Genomic DNA, 23,045 nt, shown 5'->3' on the forward strand with positions numbered 1-23,045 from the left:
CCATTCTGCCAGACCAGTGACTCAAATAGCTGCCATCCGATCCCACATCACACTAGAGGTTTCATTCCCCGTTCTACTGACTGACATCTAGTGGAAGGCGTAGGAAGTGCGAACAGATCCATATCTTATTTGGATGTGAATAGGCGATGAGTTGAAAATCAACCAGCCCCAGAATTTCCACTTCCTGTTTGTAAGTTTTACTGCCCTATGAGTTCTGTTATACTCACAGACATAATTCAAACAGTTTTAGAAACGTCAGAGTGTTTTCTATCCAATAGTAATAATAATATGCATATATTAGCATCTGGGACAGAGTAGGAGGCAGTTCACTATGGGCACGCAATTCATCCAAAGTGAAAATGCTGCCCCCGATCCCGAAAGGTTAACAAGAAATGTGTGGAGTGGTTGAAAAATGAGTTTTAATGACTCCAACCTAAGTGTTGGACTTCAACTGTATCTCTGGAATCCACTGGACATGGTTGTAATTAGTGTGTGGGGGGGGGGGGGGGTGAGTGATTGAGATTATGGATGATTGGGCTGAAAGCTTGGGGTCATAAATTGCCTGTTCCCCTACCTCATACCACTTCAGTTGACCCTCAATACTAGATTTGTCAATGGCGTCATAGGTATTTGTGAAATACTTTCGTGGAATATATACTGTACGTCCTCTTTGTGTGTGGGCTTGTTTGTGTCTGTGTGTGTGCGTGTGTGTGTGTGCGTGTGTGTGTGTCTGTTTGTTTATCTGTGCCCTAATCAGGCTTTTGCTGTGTAGGGGGTCGTCCCCCTTTCCTGTGGCATATGGGTCTTCTCCCTGGCTTAGCGCCCACCCATCCTTTTGTTTGGACATGCTGGTCACTGTATACCAGCCATGGATGAAGAACAGGCAGTGTGACGTTCACTGGTTTGTTTTGTTTGTTGTTTATTCATTCTGTACATCCCTGGTTGAAGCTGAGGTGACCTGGTGACTCATTGGCACAGATATCGTTCTCTGGATGGTGAGTGCTTTCATCCTGGGAATCATAATGCTTCATTTCGTCTTTGAATCTGGGAATTTGTTGAATGTACAGTAGATACATGTAGATGTGTTTTTGTTGATGAGAGAGAACTGTGACTTTGAATTGGTGCATCATAGTGTACAATGGTGTGTAATGTTGTTTCTGGTGATGGCTTTGTCTGTGATGTAGAAGGCGTTCCCGCTTCTCGTGTTTGAAGAGGAGACGGCTACACTGGAGGTGCTCAGAAAGAACATGTGGCCCTCAGCTCTTCTCGTCCTCCACAAAGAGGATTTGGGTTGGGAATGGTAATCTGGGAAGTGCATTCTGGTATTATCTCCCTCCGTACGGGCAAATCTGGATAGATTGGATGGTCGGTGTAAACATATTTCATTTCCTCAGCGAGAGAACAATGGGTGAGATTACGCCAAGCTGTTTTACACCGAGAGATCAAAGGAACCAGCTCAGTTGCTGTTGCCAATGTGGACAAAACAGCCCTCATCCTAACAGTGCCTCTGTCCTATCTTTATAAACACACTACTCAGCTAACGGTAGAGACATAGGACCACAGGACCTTACGAGGATTTCATGTTATTTTAATCCACTTATTTGTTGAAAATATGCTACATTTTTAAATCCCCAAACCAAACACTAATCCACTGAGTTCCATGTGAAGTTGTCTCCTCATACGGAGTGTGGTTGTTGTCGTAAAGTAGGTTTTCTGTTCACCCGGAGTTGATATTGTCTGACCTGATCTAATCGGTAGAAGAGTTTCCTCTTAAGCCCTCCTCTGTGCTGCAGGTCCCCTGTTCTCCCTGAGAGGTTGTCTCTGTCTTTATTTCTCTATCTCCGCCATAGAGACACATCTCAGCCTGCCTGGGCCCTGTGTTCTCCAGAGGGGTATTTTACGTAACAGGTTTGAGGAGTTAGAGAGTTGACTTTGGTCGTCTCTTGAGTTCAACTCAGGATAACCGGATAGCCAGGTACATTTCGATGGCAACGAATCCTTCAGAACTAACGTGCTCCGGGGCCATGCTTGCTCAGAGCTCGATTCCCTCCCTCTTGCAAAGATTGCGTCATCATCCCCTTCGTTTGAGGAAGAATGATGAAATATTTGATAAATGAAATGTTTTAATGTGTTAAAAAATAGTCATGTTAAAATATATCACCGTACACATTTAGTAATGACTGAATGCATTTGAAGCTTCACGCACAGTAAAACTTTTGTATGACATCATATATTTATTTTATTGATAGGAGTGGGGGGGGAAGGTGCTTGTGCATTGATAAGCACACCAAAGACGGCATTAAAGAAAGACAGCGCTTCTAATAGCCTATTTCACACCATAGCCTGCTGAATTTGCAAGATAACTTTTCTTTCATTCTGATTTCAACACTAATCAAAATGTGGCTCTGACTCAGTATTGTCTCAATGAAGAGTTTGGCATTCGACTAGCCATGTGTGACATGCACATGCAGTTACAAGCCTGCTAGAGTTAGTGGCTGGCGGACGAGCAATATCCACCGTCGTAGTAAGGATGAAGCCTGAGATGGAATGTGAAGCTAACTGAAGCTGGCTAGCTTTAGAAAACCCCGAGTACATCTAGCTTGCTTCGTAGGATACCCCTCAGGAGATCTCTCCTCCTGGCTTGTCTGTTTCTGTGGGATCTCTCCTCTCTATATGCCCTCCTGGGATTGGTTGAGAGATCTGGCCGCCCTAAAAGTGCCCTGTGTGTGGTAGGATATCAGGCTGACTGTCTGTGTGGCAGCAGGTGGCACAGGTGGAGATGCCTGCCACCCTCTGCCACCCCAGTGACCCGTGGAGGGGCGGCTGATTGGCTCACTTGGCTTGGGCATCAGTTGGCACGGGATGGTCTGCAGACAGGGATGTGTTGGGACGGGCCTGAAACAGGTAGGCTCCTGTGCCAGAAGGCTTCTAAGTGGGATTAGGTGTGTTGAAGGTGAAGCATTCCTACTAGGTCAAGCTGTTTCTTACAACAGACAGGTCCAAACGGAAACTCCCACCTGCTTAAAACATGTTCTCTTTCTGCGTGTCAGTTTCATAGTGGTGACGTCCTCTCCCAGGGTTCTCTGCTCTGCTGCTCGGTAGTCTGTCTTATTTACTCTGCTACTGACAAACCTGAACAGAGTTGTTAGACCAGGAAGAGATTTCACTCTCTCACTCTTTCTGTCTCTCCCTCTCTGTCTTTCTCACTCTGTCTGCGTGTGTGTGGGGGTGCGCGTGTGCGTTTGTGCGCGTGTGTGTTTGTGTGTGTGTGTGTTTATCCTGGGCATGGGGCCCACGGCTGCGCTGGGGAGTGTGGCCCACTGTGCTCAACTTAGCTTTATCAGGCTGTTGAACAGGAAGAGATACCCTATCAGACACAGAGGGAACCAACAGACTGCTCGGACACAATGGTCCACCCAGGCTGGGGCTAGCCAACTACACTCTACTCCACCGTTTACCATGACGTTGAGAGGAGACTAGTGTGCGAGGACTGGAGTGCCGACGTCACATAAAATGACATTTTTCATGAAAAACTTCTGATTACACCATCCAAACAATAACAATGTCCTGTGTATTTGCAGATTATTATTTGGGTGCTGAAATCAGTCGTTTTTTATAAAAACGTCATTTTATGTGACATCTGCGCTCCAGTCCTCCCACACTAGTCGCCTCGCTACTTCATGGTAAATGGTGGAGTAGAGTGTAGTCTGCCAGGGCTGGGCTGGCAGAGCAGGCGCAGTTTAAACACAGCTCTCCTCCACGGATTTAGTTCTGTATGTTTTCATGGGGTTATTGGATGTTTCATGGCTGTGTACCCCCTGCCAGGATGGCACTATAGACTAACAGAGTGGTGACAACGAGAGTCTGTAGTATGTCATTGTCAGGTGGTGCCATCTACAACACTCCCTCCGGTACTACTGAACTCGTTCTGTTTATACTGTTTATACAACAGACAATTACACCCAGTCTAGTTTCCAGCTAAGCCTAGATGGCACCATCCCAAAAAGCTGTCAAGTCCCCTTCTGTCAGCTGTCTAATCCTCTTCCTTTAATTCTCTCAGTCTCTCCTTTATACACTATGTCTTAGAAGGACAGTAGAAAAGTGGAGAACGCAACAACTGAACTCAGTTCTCATAGGTTGTGTGTGTGTGTGTGTGTGTGTGTGTGTGTGTGTGTGTGTGTGTGTGTGTGTGTGTGTGTGTGTGTGTGTGTGTGTGTGTGTGTGTGTGTGTGTGTGTGTGTGTGTGTGTGTGTGTGTGTGTGTGTGTGTGTTTCTGTCATGGGCTGCCCTACTGTACATACAGTGACAGAGAAATATTTTAAGACAGATTTTTGTGGGAATGTGAGATCCCTAGCCACAAAGGAAGTGTGAGAGCTATGTTCTGTTCTGGCATGCTATAGTTTTATACCAGCACGCATGTCCACTGGTTAACACACTGTGTGGATAGGCTGAGTTTAGCTCACATGACTGAGTTAACCTCATAAACTTCTGTATATTTTACATTTTCGGACTCCCTCTTGTGTGATGACTCCCTATGCCGTTGGTTGATCAATTCTGGATGGGAAATCGTAATTTGCTAAGCATATGAACTGACACACAGTCTGTACAATGTAGGATGCTCATGCTGCTGGAGAGAGAGGGGGGGGCTCTAATACCACGGCAGGGAGGGGACAAATTGGAACTCGCTGACTGTTAACTTAATTTGACTCTCCATTCTAAAGGTTCTTAACTTTGTTTTCTGTCTCCCCTCCGGCTCCTCCTCCTGATCCATCTCCTGCCTCTCCTCCTGCCTCTCCTTCTCCTCCTGCTGCTCCTCCACCTGCTCCCCCTGCTCCGCCTCCTCCTCCTCCTGCTCCTCCTCCCCCTGCTCCTCCTCCTGCTCCTCCTGCTCCTCCTCCTCCTGCTCCTCCGCCTGCTCCCCCTGCTCCTCCTCCTCCTCCTCCTGCTCCTTCTCCTCCTGCTCCTTCTCCTCCTGCTCCTCCACCTGCTCCACCTGCTCCTCCTCCTGCTCCTCCTCCTGCTCCTCCTGCTGCCCCCCTGCCTGCTCCCCCTGCTCCCCCTGCTCCTCCTCCTGCTCCTCCTCCTGCTCCTTCTCCTCCTGCTCCTTCTCCGCCTGCTCCTCCTCCTGCTCCTCCTCTTCCTGCTCCTCATCATCAAAGTTATCCTCTAAAAGCTCAGCTGCAATGATAGCCTTTGACAATGCTGTAGAGTCTGCTTGCACGTGTAGATGAACTCTCTCTTTTTGCCCTCTTCTCTCCCTTCACCAAACTCTCTGTTGCTGTCTCTTCCTCTGCCTCTTGCTGCCCTGCTGTAGGATTACAAGACAATGATGCTTCAAATCAAATCCAATGCTATTGGTCACATACACATATTTAACAGATGTTATTGTGGGTGTAGAGAAATGCTTGTGTTCCTAGCTCCACCAGTGCAGTAGTATCTAACAATACACAACAATACACAACAATACACACAAATCTAATAGTAAAAGAATGGAATTAATACAGAAAATAAATATTAGGACGAGCAATGTCGGAGTGGCATTGACTAAACTACAGTAGAATGCAGTATATACATTTTGAAATGAGTAAAACAGTGTGTAAACATTATTAAAGGGCTTTGCTTGACTCTCTGGTTTCGATGGGTTTGAGCGATGATAATGTTTCACGAATAAGATTGACCACTGTGGCCCTTGGGTGTGTGAGTGGTTGTTACGGTCAGAATGGGTGTGAGTGTGAATGGTCACTATGGTTCATAGAGAAGAGACTGGTCAGTGTGGTTGAGAGGGGTCCTTTAGGTCCATAAGGGTGTGTATGCATGTTCAGATCAGGAACACTCCCCATGCTGTGGTATTCAACCTCTGGTCCAACAATAACAGCAGGCAGAACAGAACCCACCCACAAACAGGATGGGAATACACACAATACAGTACTGACCTGCTGACCTGTTTCTCTCTCTCTCTCTCTCTATTTTTTGGCATGGGAAACATATCTTTGCATTGCCAAATGAAATGAACAATCTCTACGAATCTCTTTCTCTTACTATATAGACTACCATTGTGTCTTGCTCTTAACATACACAAAGCCCTCTGTCAATGGGGCGGCTCCTGTTCTAAAGCTCATGCCTGTCATTGGGAGATGGACCGGCCAACGATGAGGACAGCTGAAGAGGGGGATAACAGAGAGAGAGGGAGATGATGGGTGAAAAAAGCCCTGGGAAAAGGAGTGTGAATTTTCCCCGGTGTTAGTGGCTGGGCTGTGGGGACACTGTATGGTTTTGTCTGCAGGCAGTGCTTAGCCAAACAGGATTAGAGGAGGAGAGGAGGCTCCAACAGCAGAACAAAGCAGCTCACAGAGAATGTGATCTGGGCCTGGCTGGTGCTGTAGGCCTCCCTCTGGTACTGCACCACCATCCAGAGAGACTGTAGTCAGCTCCAGAACTCCACACTACCATCTACTGTCCTCACAAACTCCCACTCATCCCCATGCCCCATTTCCCTCCCAAACCTTCCAGTGACCCTGGCATTACCACCTTCCCCCAATCTTACTGCCTTGTTTCAATAGTCTCACTGCCTCCATACCCACTCGCCACAAATGACCAGGGATGTATCTATTCCCCCAGCTGCTGACTGGCTGGCTCTGCTCAATAAGATCCCACATAGAGCAGCACAGTGCAGACCTCAGCCAGTCAGTCAACCCCCACGTCACATTCCATACGGCTGCTCTCCTCATTGACCCGGTACTAATGAGGTCAAGATGGAAAGTAACTGGCTGGGCCATAGAAATAGAATGAATTGTAGTTCTGTGGCATGGTAACTCACTTCCTGGTTGAAACTCCAGTCCTGTCTCACTCAACACACAACACACACCTCACCTATGTGACTGCCAACTGACAGGGTACAGCAAACACACACACACACACACACACACACACACACACACACACACACACACACACACACACACACACACACACACACACACACACACACACACACACACACACACACACACACACACACACACACACACACACACACACACACACACACACACCAATTGATCTGGTTTCTGTATATTCTGAGAATAATCCTCTCTGACTTGTCTTTGTAATAGGTGTAATCAGGGATGAAATGAGCATGTCCTCAGTCTCTAGTCTGCTGACAGGGCTGACACTTCTATCTAATAGGAGGTGGGTGATGTTGCTAGGCAGCTGTTAGCCTGTTCCACACTGAATAGAGTAGAGATCTGATCATCTGTGCCCATGGCATGGCAGACATGTGACTGTGGACTGGGGTCATTCCTCTGTATGGTCCTTACTATCACAACCTACCAGAAAGAGGGTGTTCCTAATGTATTTTCCCCTTAGTGGAAAAGCCCAGAGGTCATATTCTGTACAGTCGATCCCTCTGTGTACAATATCAGAGCCGGACTATTCTATCTCCCTGGCAGAGGTCTACACCCTCAAGATATATGACTGTTTGTCCATGTGTCATGACATTCTATCAACTTCCTGTCATGTGTTGCACATTTTCCATAGTCCTTTCGTGGGCGTGTGTGGCCTCTGTCCCCTAACCAAATCACTGTGATAGTACTGTACTGTAACTTACTTACTCCCCTGTATCCCTACATGCAGACATGAGCTCATCCCCTGGATGGCCCACCCCATAGATAGCGGAGTAATGTTTCCACATCCTCCACCCCCCATTCCTCCTCCACCCCCCATTCCTCCTCCACCCCCACCATTCTTCCTCGGTATAATCTCTAAAACAACAGCCCACTTTAGGGTAATGGGGTTATTAGAATCACATTTGAAATGACATTTTGACACGAGTACAAAGAGACTATAGTTGAGACAGAGGGAGGAGGTTTGCTCTCTGATGTAGAAACCTCACTGCAAATGATGGGTTTCTGTAAAGGGCGAGCGCTTTAGATTGTTTCTCATAATCTACGAGGGTGGGAAGTTAGAAGATAATGACAGTGTAGAGAACAGTCGGTGTGGGTTCCTGTGTGCCTGTGTGTGTGGTCCTGTCTGTCGGTTTGACTTGTCACACTCTAGGACGGAGGAGCAGCTGTGAACGTTTCACATCCTTTCAGGGCTCATAACTCACACCTGAACGTCCAATCACAGCCCTGACCTGCCAGGCTGCCAACAGATGCTGTCATATCACAGCTCTGTCCTGTGTGACTGTCGCCAGAAACCAGCCTGGATTAGAGGTCACCAGGGATCGAATAAGTAATCTGGTCCTTAGGTCACCACAGGGGTCAGTGTTGGGTTGTTTCATCACGAGGGGTCAGCATGTCTGTTTGGCCGTGAGAGAGACTACGTCTCTACGGACAGTGTTTAATGTATGTATTTATTTGTGTTTCCCTGTGTAAACTCCCGATCAGTAGATTCTGTCGTTTTTTTTCTGTGCTGTGCTCCGATGTGAAAGCTGTGTTGGTATTTCCTGTTTTCGCTGTGGAGCGACGCCCTTTGAACTCTCCAACAGGCGCTCCCCCAGGACAACCCCACTCTTTACACTCTGGGCCCCATCCCTCAGGGAAACAACACATTCACTCATGGATGTGTGTTTTTAATCAATATGCCATAAGGTTTTTACATTTTTATTTCAAAATATTTGTCTCTGACTGCCATAAAGTGTTACAGTCCAATTCCTGTCCACATGTTAGCACCCCACACAACAGGCAGGCACTGAAGTCACACAACCTGAACAACTGGCACAACATCGTGGTGCTAACGAGTGACATCAAGGCCTCCACAGTGTGAATGTGAGAGAAACAGAAGAGAGAGAGAGATGTATACCCAATGTATGACCATATTAGAGGGACATATTTCCCTCAGATAACACAGATCCACAAAGAATTCGAAAACAAATCCAATTTTGATAAACTCCCATATCTACTGGGTGAAATACCACAGTGTGCCATCACAGCAGCAAGATTTGGGACCTGTTGCCACAAGAAAAGGGCAACCAGTGAAGAACAAACACCATTGTAAATACATCCCATATTTATGCTTATTTATTTTCCCTTGTGTACTTTAACCATTTGTACATTGTTAAAACACTATATATATATATAATATGACATTTGTAATGTCTTTATTGTTTTGAAACTTCTGTATGTGTCATTTTTACTGTTAATTTTAATTGTTTATTTCACTTTTGTATATTATCTACCTCACTTGCTTTGGCAATGTTAACACATGTTTCCCATGCCAATAAAGCCCCTTGAATTGAATTGAATTGAAAGAGAGAGAGGAGAGGTGTTGTTCTGATAGCTTTATGACTTGTTCTCCCTGAGCATAACATCTTGACATATCACACCATTGTGTGAGACCTATTATCTGGATCTCTGTAGCACAGAGAGTGTCTCTTCGCGAGAGACGGTTGCTATCTGTTGTGCCGGGGTCATAAACGGACAAATGTTTTTCTGCTGGGACTTTTAGGAGAACTACTGTGATGTCCCCATCTGATAACCCCACAGAGTAGAGGCAGCCCAGAAAGCGAGGGAAGGATAGTGGTTGGGGGGGGGGGGGGGGGGCTGTCAGGGCTGTTTTGGTTCTGCCAGTCACCATGTTTCAGTTGTCCACGGGCCCCAGAAACTGTATTTCCTTTGCTGGCTGAAAAGATTGTTGACATTTGGAGCAGCTAGATAGGAGCCACAATGTGTGGGGAAAAACCACGAGAGAGAGAGAGAGTAAGAGACATTTGACATGTGTAATGTCTTTATTCTTTTGAGACTTCTGTGAGTGTAATGTACTAGAGAAAAGGTGTGGAGATTGATTGAAGGTTTTCTGTTCTGGCAAGTCCATCAATCTTTGTGAGAAGGAGAGAGGAGACATGAGGAGAGAAATAAACAGGTGAGAGGTGGAGAGAGACAGAAACAGAGAGGGTACTAGCCTGCGTTGGAGAGAGGGTATTGTTGTGGTGAGAGTATGATCCTTGGGAGGGCAGTGAGTAGTGGAGTACTGTGAGAGGAGAGTAGAGGAGGAGAGGGAGAGTAGAGGAGAGTAGAGGAGAGGAGAGGAGAGGAGAGGAGAGGAGAGGAGAGGAGAGGAGAGGAGAGGAGAGGAAGCTCAGTGTGGGGAGCAGGCCTCGGGAGGGGGGGGGCTATTGTTTCACATGCTGAGAGTCTATCAGAGAGGAGAGCGAGGCTGAGTTGGAACAGACTGTAACACAGGGGAAGGGCCAGGCTACAGCACCGGCCCCCGCCTTTCTTTCCTCCGTCTTTCCCTCGGTCTCTCGCTCTCCTTTTTTTTTACTCGCCTCCCAGCAACTCCACAATAAACGTAGACGCTGGTGGCAGTCTACAATTAAGAGTAGCTGTAAAGAGCTCTGGAGCCTTGACGCCTTCGTGTTTTCACTGCAGACACACACAGCGGGACCTGGGTTAGGTTGAAGACGCTGGCTGAATTAGAACACCATCCTCTCTCTGGGACACGCTGGCAGAGGTCGGCTCTTGTTTGTTTTGTTTTCGTCAAGGAGGGGGTGTAGCAGGGTTCACACGGGTACTGAAGGGACACCCCGCTGTTACAGCGGTGTCCCGTGCCAACACAGAGGCACGAGGTGGGGGGGTTGAAGTTACCTTCTGATCTGTTGCGGGGGACGAAGACCACCTTCCACCTCTCATTGTGGGTCTTAACTCAGGTAATGCTGCGTGTACATCCCTTGACCTAAAGAAGATGTCCTTATGGACTGAACGTTAGACACGGCAGACTCAGACTGTACAGAGCTGTTGTGTTGTCCTTATGGACTGAACGTTAGACACGGCAGACTCAGACTGTACAGAGCTGTTGTGTTGTGCTTATGGACTGAACGTTAGACACGGCAGACTCAGACTGTACAGAGCTGTTGTGTTGTCCTTATGGACTGAACGTTAGACACGGCAGACTCAGACTGTACAGAGCTGTTGTGTTGTCCTTATGGACTGAACGTTAGACACGGCAGACTCAGACTGTACAGAGCTGTTGTGTTGTCCTTATGGACTGAACGTTAGACACGGCAGACTCAGACTGTACAGAGCTGTTGTGTTGTGCTTATGGACTGAACGTTAGACACGGCAGACTCAGACTGTACAGAGCTGTTGTGTTGTGCTTGTTTTTGGTTAAGTCTTATTTAAGTCTTACTCAGCAGAGGCTGTTTTGAGTCAGATGGATTTGTTCTAGAAGTGACAGCGTGTTTACTGATGGCGGGAACAGCGATTAGAAAGGTTTTCGTCTGGGGTGGCGTGCTCCACTGTGTCTTCGCCTCTGTGGGATGTGCTCGGGTGGGTTTCCTGGCTGAGAGAGGTGTGGGGGGGACTTTGAGTGTGGTTATGCTGTTTTTACAGTAAACATCAAGCTGTCGTCTGAGCAGGCTGTTGGAAGAAAGGATACGTTGTGTGAGAGTAGGTGAGAGGAGAGTGCTGGTTAGATTAGCTCGTTGGCATTACCCGGCTGCTTGTGGAGTGTGCAGGGCTGTAAGCAGGATCTGTGGTCTGCAGGCTGAGTGGGCTGCACCGCTAATGGTCCAGAACACCCAGGGCATTGATGCAGGATTAGGGGCTGAAATTCCACGGCCCTCTGAGGGAACAGGGGAGGTAACGCAGCCATGAGTGTGGTTGAGGTGGTGTGTGTGTGTTTGTGTGTTTGTGCGCGTGTGCGTGCACGAGTGTGGTTGAGGTGGTGTGTGTGTGTTTGTGTGTTTGTGCGCGTGTGTGTGCATGAGTGTGGTTGAGGTGGTGTGTGTGTGTTTGTGTGTTTGTGCGCATGTGCGTGCATGAGTGTGGTTGAGGTGGTGTGTGTGTGTTTGTGTGTTTGTGCGCGTGTGTGTGCATGAGTGTGGTTGAGGTGGTGTGTGTGTGTTTGTGCGCGTGTGTTGAGTGGTGGGCGGGGGGGTGTAAATGGGCCTGTAGTTTTGACGGCTTGATTTGGCAGACGGTACTGTTGGAATAAAGTGGTTGAATTCCTGTTTTCCCCAGTGTAGAGACCTTTCCTGTTGTGTTTCTACTACAAACACGGCTGTGGTATTCTGGAAAACGAGTATGTGGGGGCGTGTGGGTATTAGTGTTCTGATAAGCTGAGTAAAGGTTTTGTTGAGAAAGGTGTTTTCATTGTTTCATTGTGACACTTTCTTGAGTCAGATTTAGTTTCCATGCCTTGATTATGTACTCACAATATGGCCATGTTGTTGGAAACAAAACCAGCACTGTCTCACATCCTCTGTCGCACTGCGTCAGACCAAACCTGATCAAATCTCATATCTGTCTCACAGCTACCTGCATCTCATACTCTCTCTTAGTTTCACAATATGAGACAAATACTGTTGAGAAGATATTGCCCCTGGCCCTACTGTAGGTTTGTCCTTCACACAGACCTTGGGTGCCATTACTGGGGTGGCAGGGTAGCCTAGTGGTTAGAGCATTGGACTAGTAACTGGAAGGTTGCAAGTTCAAACCCCCGAGCTGACAAGGTACAAATCTGTCGTTCTGAACAGGCAGTTAACCCACTGTTCCTAGGCTGTCATTGAAAATAAGAATTTGTTCTTAACTGACTTGCCTAGCCTAAAGGTAAAATAAATAAATATAAATTTACTGTAACTCCTAGAGGCCTCTCTCTAGCTGAGCTGTGGAAGGTCAGAGGGTTTAAAGACTGAACAGAGGAATGTGCAGAACGGATTCCTGCCGGTTCTGGCATCCCAGTCACGGATACTTTCTTCTCAGTTAAATATGAGCAAATTGGCTTTGAACAGTCACCTATTTGCCCACCAAGCAGGTCTCGTCGAATGTATTGTTTGTAGTGTGCATGGGGTTATATTTAAGCATTAAGGCCTGAGGGGGTGTGGCCAACGCAACGCAGAGTGCCTGGATACAGCCCTTAGCCGTGGTATATTGGTCATATACCACAAACCCCCGAGGTGCCTTATTGCTATTATAAACTGGTTACCAACATGATTAGAGCAGTAAAATTGTATATTTTGTCATACCTGTGGTATTCCACGGCTTTCAGCATTCAGGGCTCGAACCACCCAGTTTATAATACATTTTTGATCCCGATTTTTGGTGTCTTTGAATGTGTTTATTGTGTAAATATTTGTTTTTTTATTCACCCCAAAATCTTCCTCTCTTCTGTTCCAGGGACACAGGTCAAAGATGGCAGCCTGCTCCAGGGTCGAAGGCAGCCATGTTAGTGAAGGTGAACAGCATTGGCAGGAACCAATCCATGGTGCCCCCTAGCGCTCTGCACCTCCTCCACCACAACAACCTCAGCCCTGGAAGCCCTGCTGTGTACCAGGTCCACTCCGACAGACCCAGCCCTGCAGGCAAGATGGCTTCCCCCGTGGACCCCAAGCAAGCTTTCCACCTGAAGAAGGGAGACAATGGTAACTTCTGCCTGGTGATGCCCTCCACTGGCAGCAAGGTCCACCAGACCCCCCAGAGGTCTCAGGCTGGCACCCCCAGGCCCTCCTCGCCCCAGTACGGTGCCACTCCACCCATCTATGATGAACCCCCCATGGATCCACCTATATATGATGAACCCCCCATGGAGGTGGAGGGGGCCCACCTCCTGAACAGGCCCTTCACCCCCTCCACCAGCCTACAGAGGGTCCGCCAGCCCCAATCGCACCCCCAGAACCAATCCCAGCAGCAGCCCAAGCTTCTCCAATACCCAGCTTCTCACCTGAGCTCCAAACACAAGAGAAACCCCTCCGCCACAGATTACAGCCCCGCTGGACGGGAGTGCATCAAACACATGGTCAACGTGGACCCTGCCACCTGCAAACAGAGCCCCTTATCCCAGCCTGTCCAGACAGAGCAGGGCCCTGCCCCAGAGCCTGCCCTGCCCCCCTCTCCATCCCCCTCCCCAGCCCCAGGTGCGATCCAGCCCAGGCCCAAGGAGGTGAGTCTAGAGAAGAAGCAGTCGTGGCGTCTCCTGGAGGCCAGCGCGAGGAAGAACATGGAGGCTCGACACAGCCGACAGAACAGCCTGGCCTCCCAAGAGTACCCGGCACCGGCGGCCGTTACCTACCAGGACTCAGGCTACTCTACGGGGCCCTCGCCCAGCCTGAGGAGGAAGAACCGCAGGAGAGCTCTGGGCGGAGGGGCTGGGGGTGCAGGGCAGGGCCGGCCAGGCTCGGTGGGCAGCACTGGGGAGCTCAGTGCCCTGAATGAGAAGCTGATGGCAGAGATGCGGGCGGTGGTGAGTCGCTCAAACACCCTGCGTGGCAGCAAGGCCAGCCTGGACACAGAGATGTCTGAGGGGTCTGTACCACGGGCCCGTTCCCCCTTAAACTCCCTAAAGAAGCACGGGGGCCGCAGCGCCTCTCGGGAGGACATCAGTGCCAGTAACCGCTCTCTGTATCGGGCCGGGAGCGGGAGTAACCACGGCGACGTACCCCTCTCGCCCTTGGTGTCAGACGGCATGGTGCGTCAGAAACGGACCTATGAGAAGGTGGACACTCTGGAGAAAAGCATCACCAGCCAGAACAGCCTGTCCTCCCCAGAGCCCCCCATGTCCCCCTCCCAGGTACGGTACAGCCCTCCTCTCAACATGGTGTACTGAAGGTGTTCGTGCCTGTTGTACTTGTCTTATCTGTGTCTTAGCATTCAGACCCCTTTGTATTTACACAGTAGAAGACAGAAGGGGCCTGTTCCTCTGGCGTGTGTGTAGCTGAGTGGGGAGATGTTGACATGTTAGTGTATGTGCCTGGCGCCTGCTGAGTTCCAGGGCCTCTCCAGCCTGCTGAGTTGTGTATAGAACAGTGTGGTGACCTAGGAAAGGGCAGTCTGTGTGAGGCTGAAACGGTGGGTCTGCTCTGTGCTCTCTCAGTCTCATGTGACGGGGCGTGGCCTGATTAGCCTCGTTAGCTGCATTACTGCAGGTCAGCTAGGATGTCTGCCCTCTATCTCTCTTTATTACTGCAGATATATTGTGGCTTCCCTCAATGTAATTGTCTGCATCATTTCTAATCCCCCATATATTTTTTTGTAAATACATTCTGTATTTAAATATATGTTCCTTTATTATTTTCCACTAACTCTACCACCCCTCCCCTAATTGGAGTAAACTAATGGACAACAACACTTAGGCTTCTGTTTCCAGTTTATACATACTACAGTTGAAGTCAGAAGTTTACATACAGCTTAGCCAAATACATTTAAACTCAGTTTTTCACAATTCCTGACATTTAATCCTACGTCAGATAGGATCACCACTTTATTTTAAGAATGTGAAATGTCAGAATAATAGTAGAGAGATAAACTAATGGACAACAACACTTAGGCTTCTGTTTCCAGTTTATACATACTACAGTTGAAGTCAGAAGTTTACATACAGCTTAGCCAAATACATTTAAACTCAGTTTTTCACAATTCCTGACATTTAATCCTACGTCAGATAGGATCACCACTTTATTTTAAGAATGTGAAATGTCAGAATAATAGTAGAGAGAATCATTTATTTCAGCTTTATTTCTTTCATCACATTCCCAGTGGGTCAGAAGTTTTCATACACTCAGTTAGTATTTGGTAGCAGTGCCTTTATATTGTTTAACTTGGGTTGTTACGTCCATTGTCGGAATGAGACCAAAGCGCAGAGTGAAAAGTGTACATCTTACTTTATTTTAGACACCAAAAACAACAAGAGATAAACGAACGTAACGTTCTGCAGGCTACACAGTAACTGAACAAAAACAAGATCCCACAAACGCAGGTGGACAACAGGCTGCCTAAGTATGATCCCCAATCAGAGACAACGATAGACAGCTGCTTCTGATTGGGAACCATACCCGGCCAGCAAAGAAATAGAAAATTAGAATGCCCACCCAAATCACACCCTGACCTAACCAAATAGAGAAATAAACGGGCTCTCTAAGGTCAGGTTGTGACATGGGTCAAATGTTTCGGGTAGCCTTCCACAAGCTTCCCACATTAAGTTGGGTGAATTTTGGCACATTCCTCCTGACAATGCTGGTGTAACAGAGTCAGGTTTGTAGGCCTCCTTGCTCGCACACACTTTTTCAGTTCTGTCCACAAATGTTCTATAGGATTGAGGTCAGGTCTTTGTGATGGCCAATCCAATACCTTGACTTTGTTGTTGTTAAGCCATTTTGCCACAACTTTGGAAGTATGCTTGGGGTTATTGTCCATTTGGAAGACCCATTTGCGGCCAAGTTTTAACTTCCTGACTGATGTCTTGAGATTTTGCTTCAATATATCCACATAATTGTCCTGCCTCATGATGCCATCTACTTTGTGAAGTGCACCAGTCCCTCCTGCAGCAAAGCACCCCCACAACATGATGCTGCCACCCCCGTGCTTCACGGTTGGAATGGTGTTCTTCCGCTTGCAAGCCTCCCCCTTTTCCCCCCAAACATAACGATGGTCATTATGGCCAAACAGTTCTATTTTTGTTTGTTGAGGACATTCAAAGTACGATCTTTGTCCCCATGTGCAGTTGCAAACCTTAGTCTGGCAATTTGTATGGCGGTTTTGTTTGGAGCAGTGACATCTTCCTTACTGAGCCTTTCAGGTTATGTCGATATAGGACTCGTTTAACTGTGGATATAGATACTTTTGTACCTGTTTCCTCCAGCATCTTCACAAGGTCCTTTGCTGTTGTTCTGGGATTGATTTGAACTTTCCACACAAAAGTACGCTCATCTCTAGGAGACGGAACGCATCTCCTTCCTGAGCGGTATGACGGCTGAGTGGTCCCATGGTGTTTATAATTGTGTACTATTGTTTGTACATATGAACGTGGTACCTTCAGGTGTTTGGAAATTGTTCCCAATGAATAATTAGACTTGTGGAGGTCTACAATTTTTTTCGGAGGTCTTGGCTGATTCCTTTTGATTTTCCCATGATGTCAAGCAAAGAGGCACTGAGTTTGAAGGTAGGCGTTGAAATACATCAACAGGTACACCTCCAATTGACTAAAATTATGTCAATTAGCCTATCAGAAGCTTCTAAAGCCATAACATAATTTTCTGGAATTTTCCAAGCTGTTTCAAGGCACAGACAACTTAGTGTATGTAAACATCTGACCCACTGGAATTATGATACAGTGAATTATAAGTGAAATAATATGTCTGTAAACAATTGTTGGAAAAATTACTTGTGTCATGCACAAAATAGATGTCCTAACAGACTTGCAAAAACTATAGTTTGTTAACAAGAAGTTTGTGGAGTGGTTGAAAAACAAGTTTTAATGACTCCAACCTAAGTGTATGTAAACTTACGACTTCAACTGTATGTACATTTTATGGACACAATGTATTTTACAATAGTTCTCTTTTGTTTGTTTTTAGCCCCATTGTTCAGCTACCCTCAACCCCGTTCAGCTACCCTCAACCCCGTTCAGCTACCCTCAACCCTGTTCAGCTACCCTCAACCCCGTTCAGCTACCCTCAACCCCGTTCAGCTACCCTCAACCCTGTTCAGCTACCCTCAAACCCTCCCATCTATCTCTGAAGACCACACAATTTTTCAACTGTGCTGTGATGTTTCTCAAAAGTTCTGAACCGTTCTATTCTCATAGTTTCTACAGATTGTAAATTAAACATACACAGTTTTGCTAAGAGTATTATTAGATTATTGACCGATAGACCATGATTTTTTAAATCACCCAGCAGTGCTATTTGCAGAGTTATCTCAAGGTAAATGTTGCAATTTTCATCCATTCCTGAACCTGCAACCAAAAAGAAGCTACCAAACAAATGATCTAATGATTCTGTCTCTTTGCAGCAAAATCTGCAGAGCTGGGATGGTTCTATCTCCCATATTTATAACATTATATTGGTGGCCAAAATGTTGTATAATAATCTTAATTGAAAACTGTTGAGGTTTAAATCCAGCGTTGTTTTATGTATCAGTTCATAAACCATGTGCCATGGAGTTTTGCAATCTATTTGGCACAGCTGTTCATTTTTTTGTCCTGAAATGAAACTGCTATCCTGATTTTCTCACCCTATTCTTGAACATTGGGTGAGACGTTCTTACTAATGTGCTACAGAACCTGTTTGGATTTAAGTATAACTTTTGTATGACTGACGCCTTTAGTGGGAGGTCTAATGCTTTAATATTGAATCATTTCTGCCCTCTGAATTCATATTCATTATATAAATAGGCCCGCTTGAAGTTCCAATTAAAGTTTTTTTGGCGCTTATATCATTTAGAATACAGTTCACTAGGTGTAGGGAGACCATAACAAAATAGGTAAACTGGGATATGACTACAGAGTTAATCAGGGTAAACTGGGACATGACTACAGAGTTAATCAGGGTACACTGGGACATGACTAAAGAGTTAATCAGGGTAAACTGGGACATGACTAAAGAGTTAATCAGGGTAAACTGGGACATGACTAAAGAGTTAATCAGGGTACACTGGGACATGACTAAAGAGTTAATCAGGGTAAACTGGGACATGACTAAAGATTTAATCAGGGTAAACTGGGACATGACTAAAGAGTTAATCAGGGTAAACTGGGACATGACTAAAGAGTTAATCAGGGTAAACTGGGACATGACTAAAGAGTTAATCAGGGTAAACTGGGACATGACTAAAGAGTTAATCGGGGTAAACTGGGACATGACTAAAGAGTTAATCGGGGTAAACTGGGACATGACTAAAGAGTTAATCAGGGTAAACTGGGACATGACTAAAGAGTTAATCGGGGTAAACTGGGACATGATTAAAGAGTTAATCGGGGTAAACTGGGACATGACTAAAGAGTTAATCAGGGTAAACTGGGACATGACTAAAGAGTTAATCGGGGTAAACTGGAACATGACTAAAGAGTTAATCAGGGTAAACTGGGACATGACTAAAGAGTTAATCAGAGTGATTTTTCCACAAATAGAAAACTGTAACTTTCTATTAAAATGTATTGAAGTGAGATAATTTCTTTCTTTTGGATATGAATACCGAATATTTCTACTTCATGGTCAGACCATCTATCTTGCTCTTGCTCTCTCTCTCTATCTATCTTCCTCTCTCTCTCTCTCTCTCTCTCTCTCTATCTTGCTCTCTCTCTTTATCTATCTCGCTCTCTCTATTTCAATTCAATTCAATTCAATTCAAGGGCTTTATTGGCATGTGAAACATGTGTTAACATTGCCAAAGCAAGTGAAGTAGATAATATATAAAGTTAATATATAAAGTGAAATAAACAATAAAAATTAACAGTAAACATTACACATACAGAAGTTTCAAAACAATAAAGACATTACAAATGTCATATTATATATATATATAGTGTTTTAACAATGTACAAATGATAAAGGACACAAGATAAAATAAATAAGCAGAAATATGGGTTGTATTTACAATGGTGTGTGTTCTTCACTGGTTGCCCTTTTCTCGTGGCAACAGGTCACAAATCTTGCTGCTGTGATGGCACACTGTGGAATTTCACCCAGTAGATATGGGAGTTTTTCAAAATTGGATTTGTTTTCGAATTCTTTAAGGATCTGTGTAATCTGAGGGAAATATGTCTCTCTAATATGGTCATACATTGGGCAGGAGGTTAGGAAGTGCAGCTTAGTTTCCACCTCATTTTGTGGGCAGTAAGCACATAGCCTGTCTTCTCTTGAGAGGCATGTCTGCCTACGGCGGCCTTTCTCAATAGCAAGGCTAAGCTCACTGACTCTGTACATAGTCAAAGCTTTCCTTAATTTTGGGTCAGTCACAGTGGTCAGGTGTTCTGCCACTGTGTACTCTCTGTTTAGGGCCAAATAGCATTCTAGTTTGCTCTGTTTTTTTGTTCATTCTTTCCAATGTGTCAAGTAATTATATTTTTGTTTTCTCATTATTTGGTTGGGTCTCTCCCTCTCTCTCTCTATATATATATATGCCATTTAGCAGACGCTTTTATCCAAAGCGACTTACAGTCATGTGTGCATACATTCTACGTATGGGTGGTCCCGGGGATCGAACCCACTACCCTGGCGTTACAAGCGCCATGCTCTACCAACTGAGCTACAGAAGGACTCTCTCTCTCCCTCTCTCTCTCCCTCTCTCTCTCTCTCTCTCTCTCTCTCTCTCTCTCTCTCTCTCTCTCTCTCTCTCTCTCTCTCTCTCTCTCTCTCTCTCTCTCTCTCTCTCTCTCTCTCTCTCTCTCTCTCTCTCTCTCTCTCTCTCTCTCTCTCTCTCTCTCTCTCTCTCTCCCTCTCTCTCTCTCTCTCTCTCTCTCTCTCTCTAACAAAATAAAGCGCTCCCCTTTGTCCTTGTCAGCGTTATCGGCAGTTCTATGGAACAACACTTGTTCTATTTTCTTCCCATGTTGTGTTGGAGATGTGGCAGTGTGTAGGCGATTCTGAGGGAAGGCGTTGTGAGGCAGCAGTCATCTCTGTGTCTCCCTGTCGTCTTCTCTCTGGGATTCACCTCCCTCTTGCCTCAACCTCCAGGAGAAAATAATGGCCACTGTCGACATCCTGTCGCCCTAGGAACAATGCAGAAGAAAGCTGCTCGCTCTCAGTTTCCTGTTGCCAAAGTCTGAGTTCCATTCCAGGAAAAGGGCTTTGCATCGGAGGTCCTCAACTCACATTGGGGTTGTTTTTAATCACGTTTTATCTGTCTTTTCCTGTGAAGAAATGACTTCACGTTGATGCAGTGTGTTTTAGAAATATTGTGCATGAGTGTGTGGGGGGGATAGTAAATCAAAGAGAATTCTGACAATGACAAGTGAAGATGTTTAGCTGGTCCTCAGAACTAAAAAGTTTATTTTAGGCTTAGGGGTTAGAATTCAGGTTAGGGGTTAGGTTAGGGAAAATAGGATTTTCACAAGTACAGTAATGTGTGTGTGTGTGTGTGTGTGTGTGTGTGTGTGTGTGTGTGTGTGTGTGTGTGTGTGTGTGTGTGTGTGTGTGTGTGTGTGTGTGTGTGTGTGTGTGTGTGTGTGTGTGTGTGTGTGTGTGTGTGTGTGTGTGTGTGTGTGTGTGTGTGTGTGTGTGTGTGTGTGTGTGTGCCTGTGCATGCGTACATGTGTGTGTGCAGGTCAGCTGTTGGTTCACCTGCACCAGCCCGCAATTACTAATAACCCGTCCACAAGCGACGACTATATGTGATGAAGTGAACATCTGAGGCCCATAGTTGACCCTATAACACTCTAATATAGAACATGCATTTTAGACTACAGTTGGAGACAGTTGACATTTTTTGGGACGAGGGTGGAGGATTCTTCTGCCAGGTTTAGATATGTTTCTGCTTGTAATTCCCAACATGTTGGCAGGCTATTTGTTAGTCAACTTGTCTATAATTAGATACATGCAGCTTCTGTTCTGTCATTATATGTTGCCCTAGAAGACTAAACAAAACCCTTGCTGAACAGAATAATGTAATAGATCGATAGAATGATGATGACATTGGTGAAGTTCTCTGTCATCGCTGCTTCTTCCGCGGAGAAAAGACGTTTTGGGAATAAAATACAATAACTCAACCCCCCCCCAAAAAAATAAATATATCTATACATTTTCCGTGCAAAATTTCCAAATGACATCAGTTTGATGGGTGTAGGGAAATAAAAAAGATGTGAAAACGACCATTATGTTTCTGAGAAGATTTCAGTTTGCCTTAGATAATACTATCAGTGTCAAGTGTCAGTGTGCAGAGATGAGGACGGAGTCACGTTGCAGAACACAGAACTGAGTCAAATAACGCACTTTACTCGAAAAAGAAACAACCAGAAATTCCACGCAGGGAAAACACAACATAACACAAGCAGTCTAAGACTCAACAAGGAACAAACACGCACAAAACATATTGGGAACCAGAGGGTTAATTAGGGGAAATAATATTAACGTAATGGGAACCAGGTGTGTACAATCAAGACAAAACAAAATAGGAAAAAAAAACGTAGATCGTGGCGGCTAGAAAGCCGGTGACGACGACCACCGAACGCCGCCCGAGCACGGAGAGGCACCAACTTCGGCGGTGGTGCCTCTCCTCTCCGTCGTTAGACATAGAATTTTACAGCAAGAAATGCTTGATTCAGCAGAAGGTATCTTGAAGGCTATGTAAGATGGCTATAGACCTACAGTTTCTATTTACCTCATCTGAACAGCAGGCTACAGTTCCCTTCACGTGCCATAGGCCTGTTTGAAGTCCCCATCGCCTCTCAATCATCACACAATCATCACACATACTGCTTTCATCCTATTCTACTACTTCACCACATCTTACCCAAACATTACAGTTCTGGCCCTCCCTTCTCTTTATTTTCAACTCTCCATTTCGCAGCTTTTCTCTTTTTGAATTAAACTCTGACATTGTCCTTTTTACGCTACTGCTACTCTCTGTTCATCATATATGCATAGTCACTTTAACCATATCTAGTATCTGCATGTACATTCTACCTCAATAAGCCTGACTAACCGGTGTCTGTATCTGGCCTCGCTACTCTTATTTTCAAATGTATTTTTACTGTTGTTTTATTTCTTTACTTACCGACGCACACACACACACACACACACACACACACACACACACACACACACACACACACACACACACACACACACACACACACACACACACACACACACACACACACACACACACACACACACACACACACACACACACATACTTGTTTTTCCTCCGCGCTATTGGTTAGAGCCTGTAAGTAAGCATTTCACTGTAATACCTGTTGTATTCGGCGCACGTGACAAATAAACTTTGATTTGATTTGATGTTAACTATTCTGTAGGTTTCCAAAAGCATGTGGAGATTAGCGTGTAGGCTATTTGGCGTAGAGTCAGGCCTTAAAGCTTAGGCTTGTAGACGAATGCCAGATAGCCTAAATACCCGAATGTAGCCTATAGATAGAAATTGCACAAGAATGATACATTTATCATTTTTATACATTTGTGTATTTTTGTTAAGGTATCGTTTTCTCTTTATTCAACCCGCCCGCCACCTACCCCCCCTTCATCCACACAATATTTAATGACCCTAATCCCGCCCTGCGGATATGACCGCAGGGGACTGTGGGTTATGAGCCAACCCACGCTTCGCAGTGTGCGTGTGTGTTTTGATTTGGGTTAGCCTAGTTTATCAGTGGGCCTG

The 23,045-nt window shown here is 45.9% G+C and overlaps 1 protein-coding gene across 5 annotated transcripts in view; it reads left to right on the plus strand.

Moving 5' to 3' along the window:
* The window catches only part of arhgap46b (Rho GTPase activating protein 46b), a 94,314-nt gene that overhangs the window by 51,080 nt on the left and 20,189 nt on the right, over positions 1-23,045 (plus strand). For 3 of the 5 annotated variants that reach the window (XM_046343789.1, XM_046343790.1, XM_046343788.1), the window contains exon 3: positions 13,116-14,505. In XM_046343789.1, coding sequence (XP_046199745.1) covers positions 13,116-14,505 — 1,390 coding nt within the window. Of the gene's footprint in view, positions 1-10,198; positions 10,649-13,115; positions 14,506-23,045 lie in introns of those variants that run through there. The other 2 variants (XM_046343791.1, XM_046343792.1) reach the window with 2 other exon arrangements.

This window comes from Oncorhynchus gorbuscha, linkage group LG03, assembly GCF_021184085.1.
Source record: "Oncorhynchus gorbuscha isolate QuinsamMale2020 ecotype Even-year linkage group LG03, OgorEven_v1.0, whole genome shotgun sequence".
Classification (NCBI taxonomy): domain Eukaryota; kingdom Metazoa; phylum Chordata; class Actinopteri; order Salmoniformes; family Salmonidae; genus Oncorhynchus; species Oncorhynchus gorbuscha.